The 9,899-nt window shown below is 39.2% G+C and overlaps 1 protein-coding gene across 1 annotated transcript; it reads left to right on the top strand.

Moving 5' to 3' along the window:
- The first annotated feature begins 3,116 nt into the window (after positions 1–3,116).
- Positions 3,117–5,209, top strand: LOC111919191 (AAA-ATPase ASD, mitochondrial). Its single transcript, XM_023914801.3, has 2 exons — positions 3,117–3,322; positions 3,754–5,209. Exons 1-2 carry the CDS (start codon positions 3,204–3,206, stop codon positions 5,126–5,128), a joined length of 1,494 nt encoding a protein of 497 aa, XP_023770569.1. The 5' UTR covers positions 3,117–3,203; the 3' UTR covers positions 5,129–5,209.
- Positions 5,210–9,899: the final 4,690 nt, after the last annotated feature.

Below are 9,899 nucleotides of genomic sequence, written 5' to 3'. Positions count from 1 at the left end.
GATAACTCACCTTGCAGCTGTCGACTAGAAATAGAAATTTCAACTCTCAAATCACTACCACGAACTCCACCACCTATATCCAACACATCACAAGGTTCACGAATTCCCAGGTACCCCCAGAAGTCAACTGGTCAACCCTTGGTCAATAGTCAAAGTCAACTGTCACGTTCAACAGTCCATGTTGACCTAAACTCGTCAAGTACATCTAGCCACTCACTGAGTTCCTTGCATAACTCGTCCGCTCGCCGAGTCACCAAAGTGACTCTTCAAGTTCCTAAGGCTCGCGGTTGAAGCTTCTTGGCCACTCGTCAAGTTTTCCCCCTTGCGACTCGACAAGTTCACACGCATCCAACGGTTGGGAAAAACCCTAACCGACTCGCCGAGTCACTCTACTGACTTGTCGGGTCTACGACAATCTTCATTGGACTCGCCCGAGTTGTTCATCCAACTCGTCGAGTTCAGGACCATCTTCATATGACTCGCTGAGTCGACCATGCGACTTTCCGAGTCCCTTCAATCCTTCATCCATACAGATGCTTTTTAAGTCATGCAAAGGCTCCATACTGCAAATCTAAGTTCCTAGGGCATGTTTATCACGTAAAGTTGCAAACTTTACGTGTATGCAAGATGATAATGGCCCACAACAAGCTAAATGAGTGGCTTAAGGTAAGGGAAAGGTCATAGCTTGACAAGGACTAAAACTTTATGACAAAAAAGGGGCTAAAGGAGTCCAGATCTGAGGTTGCAACCTCAAATCTTGACCCAAACCGGAGAACCACCACACAAAACCCTAAAAAGGGCCCCAAACCCATAAATGAAGAGATCTAACTAAAAGAGAGCGAGCCAAGGTAACAACTTGTTACCTCCAAAATGATGCCAAGACAGAGAAGAATCCGGATCTACAACAGCCCCTTGCTCCAAACTTCTTGGACTCCAAGCTTTTTACTCCAAAAATCCCTCTTCCAAGCTAAGAAGCACACAAATATAGAGAGCAAACATGAATTAGGGTTTCTGAATTCAAGGGAGGCAGTAAGAGGGGCTAAGGGGGATAAGTGGTCCTTAAATAGGGTGCAAAACCCTAGGAATTAGGGTTTCATCCTCCAGCTCCTACTCGCCGAGTCCCTTCTTTGACTCAGCGAGTAAGCCACTTAAACACGCGGACCAACCCGCTACTACTCGATGAGTCAGGGCAACCAACTCGTCGAGTAGGCCTTGAAATCATGAGGAAATTCTTATATAATTAATACTTGTGAATCGGGGCGTTACAGATTTTTTGGATTAATTTGATGGATGTTTCATCACATTTTTGTGTATTTAACAGAAAAAATGTGGGTTTTTACTAATTTATTTATGTTAATAATTACCAACAGCTTACCGATGGAAATCCGTTGGTAAAAGTGGTGTATAATTTGTTGGTAAGTTGTTACTAAGCTATTCCGTTAGTAATCCATTATTGGGAGAATTCATTGGTAAAATCCATTACTAATGCTTTTCCGTCGATAATTTGTTGTTAATTACCGATGGCAAAATATGTCCTAGAATTTGTCTTAGCTGTTGGAAATCCGTCACAAACATTTACCGACAAGAATATATCGACGAGATTGAATCTGTTGCAATTATGTAAGTAAAACCCATTCTGAGATACTACTGACAGTTTTGGCCGTCGGTAATGTCCTTTTTTGTTGTAGTGGCTTGATTAGGAAAAAATGGCATTCGATGGTTTCATTGGCAGCAACATGAGGCTCTTTGAAATTTCAGGACCAAGAAGGTGTTCGGAGACCAACAATCCAAACTAGGAGAGCTTTTTGATTTGGTGATGCAACAATCATACTTATGGATCACTTACAAGACCGTCAAATCAACATGGCATGGAATAGTATCTTTTATTTGTTGTTTCTAACGGCATCCACAATGCATTAAACTTAATAGAATTTAATGGATTGACACATCATCATTTTATTTTATATATAACTCTACATTAATTTTTCTATAATGCATTGAACTCTATAAAGTTCAATGAAATATATTTTTAATAGTTAAAATGTTTTTTTCCCGTTGAAGATTCAATGGTCATTTAACTTCATATCTATTGAATGCCAACATGGCATCCCATAATAATAAAGTTTAATCCAATGAATGTCAATTAAATATCTCATCTCATTCAGGTCTCATGATCACTAGAATATTATGCATTGTGAATCTCTAAATTGTAGTTTTGTTTAGTGGCATCTATCCTCTTTTCCCACTCTCTGGTTCCTTCCTGAAGGTTGTTAATAAAATCGTTGTTTAAAAAAAAAAAAAAAAAAAAAAAAAAAAAACTTAATGGGAAAAACTAGATTATTATGTCTACCTATATACGTCAAATAAGGAACGAACAAAAGTATCATATGATGTCATGACTAACGTGCATTTTTCTCGAAGACACGAAATATACTTTGTATGTCATGGCGTTCTAATCTTTTGAGCATCTAGATATGTAGACATTGATAATGTGAAAAGTTTATTTATTGATTCCTAAACGACTTTCTTTAATAATTTAATGTTATATTATTGACCAATATAATTTAAAAGGTTTGTGTTTACATCTATTTTACTATTAAAAAACTTATTTATTTGACTAATAATTTAGTTTTTTGGGAGTTTAGAAAAGCTTTTTCAAAATTAAGTTATTTTAGTAAAACTAGATCGTGGTACCTATAAAAAAGTTAGGAAACAAAACTCTAATCATGCATGCAGGATATGTATGTAATGCTTTTGGGTCGGAGTTTGGCAATAATATACTTTTTAATTGGATTATGAAGATTAATTAGTTTATCAAAACGTTCATCAGTTGATAAATTAACATGAAATGATGCTAATAAAATAGTTAAATTCTGATTTTGAACGTATTTAGAACCACTGATCGAAGTTACATTAAATAAATATCGTAAGCAGCTTGATGTCATGGATGACTAGCTAGATTCCCTCGACAGTATTCGAGGAAGGTTCCGTATCGAATTTGTAACGCGTACCATAAAGCATGGTCGGATCTTTCTGCATTCCATGTCAGATTTATTTTAAACAAAACGATGCAGGAACCTTCATTGAACACCTGTGATGCCCTTATACTCGAGTACTCACTTCTATATAAACAAGGAAATTTTGATCGATGTATTAATCCTCAATTACTCAACAAATCTCTTCAAGTAATCTAGAAGATAATTATGATGTCGGATATGACTCAGTTAGGGTCTATGATGGCAAGTGCTATGTTCGTGTGGGCAATCTTCCAGCAATGGTTTCCAGAAGAGCTTAGTAAACATATAGAAAAATATAGGGAAAATGACTTAAAAGCCCAACAAAGTTTCCAAACCATTCAAAAAACCCCAATCATGTTTTGTCTGTTCAAAAAAACCCAACGAACTTAACTTTTTGTTTAAAAAATCCAAAAAAGTTCCAAAACGTTCAAAAAATCCCAATTTTGTTTTGTTTAAGTTATGTTGGGTTTTTTTTAATAGTCAAAACATGATTGGAGTTTTTTAAACGTTTTGGAAACTTCGTTGGCCTAACAAGTCATTTTCCCGATACGATAATAAGCCACGTCATTTGTTTCTTTTATTTGACTTTCTGGAAAGTGTAACTTAGTTGGGCTTTTTAGACAAAATGTTAAGTTTGTTGGGTTTTTTTGAACAAACAAAACATGATTGGGGTTTTTTGAACAGTTTGAAAACTTTGTTGGGCTTTTAAGTCATTTTCCCAAAAATATATTCGTAGACTTGTGAGTTTCATGAATCCTTATCTCACCATTAGTTTTCATGAATACCAAGGAGACGAATACGAGCGCAGCAAGGCATACAAGGCCATCGAACGATACCTTAGTTCCAACTCCTCCAATGGAGTTAAACGGCTCAAAGCGAATGTTATTAAAAACAGCAAATTTAGATCCGTTGTCTTAAGCATGGAAGACTACGAAGAGGTCATAGATGAGTTCCAAGGCATGACAATCTGGTGGAGTTCGAGCAAAATCATCCCCCAACATCGGGCTCTCATTACTTATAACGATGGTGACGAGAAGCGATACTACCAGCTCACTTGCCATCGCAAACACAAAGATGTAATCACCAATGTTTACGTGCCACATGTGCTTGATGAAGGAGAGGCCATTGCCAAGAAAACCAGGCAACGAAAGCTCTATACCAATGGCAAGGGGACCTCGTGGAGCCACATCATATTCGACCACCCTTCAACGTTTGATACTCTTGCAATGCATCCGGAAAAGAAGGAGGATATTTTGAATGATCTTAGGAGCTTCATCAAGTCGAAAGACTACTACAAGAAGGTGGGAAAGTCGTGGAAGCGAGGATATCTTCTTTATGGCCCACCAGGAACTGGAAAGTCTAGCATGATCGCTGCCATGGCTAACCTTCTTGATTACGACATCTATGATCTTGAATTAACCTCCGTTAATGATAACACGGATTTGAGGAAGCTACTTATCCAGACATCAAGCAAGTCTATAATTGTGATAGAGGACATTGACTGTTCACTTGATCTTACTGGTGAAAGAAAGGAGATCAAAAAGGGAAAGAATACTGAGGAGGAGAAGAATCTAGTTCACAAAAAGGAAAAGGTTAAGAAGAAAAAGGGAAGTGAAGTGACTTTATCTGGGCTGCTGAATTTCATTGATGGGTTATGGTCGGCTTGTGGTAGTGAGAGACTCATCGTGTTCACTACAAACCACATTCAAAAGCTTGATCCTGCTCTCATTAGAAGAGGAAGGATGGACAAGCATATTGAGCTGTCCTTCTGTTGTTTCGAAACATTTAAGGTGCTGGCCAAGAATTATTTGGATATTGAATCACACGACTTGTTTCCATCCATCAGTCGGCTGTTGGAGGAAACGAACATGTCTCCAGCAGATGTTGCTGAAAATTTGATGCCAAAGTCAGCTGATATTAAGAATGCTGAGAATTGCTTAAAAGACTTGATCAAAGCTCTAGAAAATGTAAAAGAAGAAGCAAGGCTGAAAGCTGCGGAGGAAGAGTTGAGTGACCAAGTATTAAGCGATTCAGGCGATGAAGACTCGAAAGATACCGACACAGAATCATGTGACTCGGGAGATGAAGACTCAAGTGAGGGAGAGGATTAGTTCCGTAAAGGGTGGTTGTTTTTCTTTAGATGGTTTAGTGGTTATTACATCGGTTTTGTATAACTTATTAACAAATTTGAATTCAATACAATCGAATTGACGTAATGGGGGGTTTTCCATCTATTTTGATCAGATGATAATGGAATTGATGCAATATATTATAAAGGTAATTAATGGTTCATTATGATCTTATATGCAACTTTATTAAGAATACTTTGTGTAATGTATTTAATTAACTCTTGGCTCCTAACACCCCAGAGTTAAAAACACATGAACGTCCTACAAATTTATATCTCAATTAAAACTAATACGACTCGAAGGCAAATCCAACAGAAGACAATGATCTTGATGCGAAATCAGAAGATTCACCAGCTTCGCGGAAGTCTTGAACTTGGAGAAATCGGATTGTGAAATGAACCTTGTCATAAGGTCTTCCTGCTATGAGGTTCCACTCTCTCCCACTTGAAATATGCTAGAATCTGACAACTTCACAATCATTTGATACTTCGGACCAACTTGCAATCTATTACTTGATCCCAACCACTGATATCCAGATACACAGGAGAATCTGAACCATGGGCGGATCCAATGTAGAGTCTGGGGTAACCCGGGATAACCGTCAAATTTTTTTCTATAGTGTAATTCTTTTTAGCAAAATTTCGTTTTATATAGTTTATATGTAGCACCTGGCTTCTGGTACATAAAATTTATCTTTGTATTTTCATTTTAGCCTTGGACTCGGCGAGTTGTAGGTCCGACTCGCCGAGTAGAGACGGGATCTGGAGCATGTTTAAGTTGGCGACTCGGCGAGTCCATATTCCGGACTCGGCGAGTCATCGCTGTCTGATGAAACCCTAAATTTCAAGGGTTTGCACCCTATTTAAACCCTCATTTCTGCCCCAAGCTCGCCCTCATTCACTCTCAGAGCTCTCAATATCGTTTTACCCTTATTCCTTGTGAGATTGAAGTGTTTTGGTGTGTTCTTGAAGTTTTTGAGGAGAAAGAAGAGTATATCAAGAAGAGGAGAAGGAGGCCAAGCATCTTTGTGACATCTCAACGTTTTCCTTGAGTTAGAGCTCGTTTCCCCTCTGTTTTCAAGCTTGTAGTCTCTATTAGCTTCATGAAAGCCCTTCTTGAGCCATTCCCCAAGCTTGTTTGTGCATTGTGGGTTGTATTAAGTTGTTAGCCTTTAGATCTAAGCACTATTTAGTCCCTGAAGCTTGGATCTACTGTGGAGTCATATTGCATGAAAGTCCTAGATCTACCTCTTTTGGTGCATTTTGAGCCCTAAAACCTTTATTGGTTATTATTTACACGTAAAGTTGGAAACTTTACGTGTTATTCTTGCCCTAGAAACCCAAATCTATGAATGGCATGGGATGGATCCAAGCAGAATCGTGTGTATAGTTTTTGCATGTGGCCGACTCGGCGAGTCGAGTCGCGAGTCCTCGAGTTTTCCCCCTTTTCGTGTTGCAGGTTGGTGTAGTGAGTCATAGGGTGTGACGCAGTGGGTTGGAAACCAGACTCACTCATGAAGCCACTCGGCGAGTCAATGCCATGACTCGGCGAGTTCATGGCAATCTTCTTGTCTTAAGAACAACCCGGCGAGTTGTTCATACAACTCGGCGAGTCACAGCTTAGAGTGTTCTTCAGATGAAGGCGAACTCGGCGAGTTGTTCATGCAACTCGGCGAGTAGGATGTAGGACTATTGGTCTTGGGTATAGAGAAAGGGACTCGGCGAGTTGGCAAGCCAACTCGGCGAGTCTGGTCAACTGGCAGTTGACTGTGACTTGACTCTTGATTTGTAAGCGTAAATGGTCAATTTACCCTGAAGTCGGTTAGCAGTATTTGACTAAGGGTTTTGTGCAAATTATAGCCGGAGGATTTCCGGAGCGGCAGTAGCAGCAGACAGTCAGTTCCCCCGCGGATCGACAGTTACTTTGAGGTGAGTTTCCTTCCAGTAGGAACGGGTCTAAGGCACCAAGGCCGGCCCGTATAGACGAGATGTTAGTACTAGAGTGTGGGCCGAGCCCGTATCTCTTGGTTGAGTTGATTATGATATATGTCAGCATGATAGAGTTGTTTATACTTGTTGTCTGTGTGATACTTGTATATTATGGGTTAGCGGCTGAGTGTGGGCAAGGCTCGTATCTCTCCGAGAGTGGAGTGTGGGCGAGGCCCGTACCTCCCAGATATTGGAGTGTGGGCGAGGCCCGTACCTCCCAGATAGTGGGCGAGGCCCGTATCTCTAGGCTAGCGGAGTGTGGGCAAGGCTCGTATCTTCATGAGTGTAGGCAAGTCCCGTATCTCCTAGTTGTAAGTTGTATGTTTGTATGGTATGAGGTATTATGGGGGAACTCATTAAGCTTCGTGCTTACAGTTTTTAGTTTTGGTTTCAGGTACCTCTTCGTCGAAGGGGAGGGAGCTGGCGCGGTAGCGGTACATCACACACACCTGCTTGTATTCCGCATTATGACACCTACCTGGGAGATTGTACTCTGATAATTTTATGGTTATGACAATGTCTTCTGACATGCAATACCTCTTGTGAAATGAAATGGTTGCTGAATGATTTATTTCTAAATATTTTGCTAAGTACATGTTTTAAAAACTAAATTTTTGGCTCGTATTTTTGGGATGTTACAGTATATATATGTTTCCCTTCACTTATAAACCCAAACAAACATGTGGTTTGTTGGATAAGCGCTACCATAGTGAAGTAGAGGTCTAAGAATCAAATCTACCTCTTTACATGTTTTTTTTTATCTTTTTTTTTTATTTTCCCAGCTATTTTATCCCACATAGCCAAACACATGTAAATTTAACCAATTTCGTCTATTATATTAACCTGTTATCTCTATCCCACATCGCCAAACACATGTAAATTTAGCCAATTCCGTCTATTATATTAACCTGTTATCTTCATGTTTCATTTGATATCTACTTTGATTCCCACATCGATTCAAGTATCAAAAGATACTTCAACTTCATCTTTATATAACATGAAAAAATTGGGCCATCCGAAATTTTTTTGGGATACCCCTTTTCTTTGAACCTGGCTCCGCCATTGATCCGAACCCATACAACATTCACAAATTCCAACGCACATGCAACCGAGGAAAATGATAATTAATCGATTCATAATAAGAAATCAATCAAAAACATAGCTAAATAAGATAATTTCATTCAACTAATCATCCAAGATTACAATTGAGCTTTGAAACATAAACAGAAATTATAGATGAATATCAACATTGTAGCAATCAACTAAATAGAAGAACTAATAACTCAAACCTCGGTCTCCGGAGATCTGGACATCCCACAACGCCCGTCAGGAAGCTGCCAAGCAAGGGGTGTAGGGTTCAGCACCTTACCAAAATGGAAAGGCACAACTAGCTCTGATGCGGCCTTTCTGGCCGCAATGGAAGCAAACTTGCGTACTCCGCCTGCAATCTCTACCAAAATGACCCTCTTCGTGACATCTACAACATACAAAAGATCGACACCTCCCATCATGAAACTTCTCGCACTTGCCACACTTGGAACTCCTCCCCACAGTTGATCCTGAACTCGGGCCGGCGGACTTGAACCTCTTGGTCGCTGGCTGATAATGTCCTAAAGTTGGCATCTCCTCCTTCAACTGGACCTCCAGCTCAATATCTTTTCTCCTAGAACTTGATTGAGACTCGGCCAAGGTCCAAAACAGTTGTATCGATACAAACTCTTGAATCTCTGTCTTGAGCATACTCAAGTATCACGACATTTGCACCTGCTCTGAAGCGGCATACTCTAGGGAGAAAAGATGTAACACTGTAAATTTTCAAATAAAATTTTCATTTTTAAAATCACATAAACTTAGGGGGCGTTTGGAATAGCTTTTCAGACCAAAAAGTCCTTTTTAGAAAAGAACTTTTTGATTCATATCTTTTTCCAAAAGATGGTTTTAAAATGTGTTTGTTTAAACTTTTGAGGGAGGAAGGGAAAAAATGCAAAAGTTGCCAAAAGTCACACATACGTGACTTCTTAAAAGCCTCATTTTTCTTCTTCTCAAAAAGCTATTTTAAAAGATCTTTTTCAATTGCCAAACAACTTTTTAAACTTTTGACTTTTTGGAAAAGCTAAAAGTTTCAAAAGTCATTTTAAAAGCATAGCCAAACACCCTCTTAATATCACATTTCTCAAGAATTACAAAATGTATAAGTTGTCAAAACACAAGTCAAAAATGATTGATAAAATCCCAGAATGCTCAAAATCATGATCTCTAACTGGTGTATATAATCAAGCTGGCGCCTTCCCGCGATCCTGAAAAGTATCTGAAACACATATCACACAACACGATAAGCACGAAGCTTAGTGAGTTCCCCAAAATACCACACACAAATAATTTTCCTCTCATGGCTATATCTCGATAAGGACCTTCCGGTCATGTGTCTCAATGAAGACCCTCTGGTCTCACAGCTCGGGTCGGACCCTCTATTCTGGTATCTCAGTGAAGACACTCTGGTCTCACAAGAATAGAATAACTAAATAAGAAACGGGAGTAATATACAACATAAATCAAAAATACAAAATGCATGATATCACATAACTCAATATAAACACATAAGACCCTCCGGGCACACAATGATTACCACTTAGGTAACTACAGTGAGAAGACTCACATCGAATGATGAACAACTCTATAAATGTTGCTGTTGCACACCGGCCTCTAACACTGAGCCAAACCCACAATTAAACCAATTAGGATCTAAGAACAAACCCCCGCTCATT

Source organism: Lactuca sativa, chromosome 6, assembly GCF_002870075.4.
Source record: "Lactuca sativa cultivar Salinas chromosome 6, Lsat_Salinas_v11, whole genome shotgun sequence".
Taxonomy (NCBI): Eukaryota; Viridiplantae; Streptophyta; class Magnoliopsida; order Asterales; family Asteraceae; genus Lactuca; species Lactuca sativa.
Note: the sequence above shows the minus strand (reverse complement) of the source record. Positions and strands in the feature narration are given on the sequence as shown.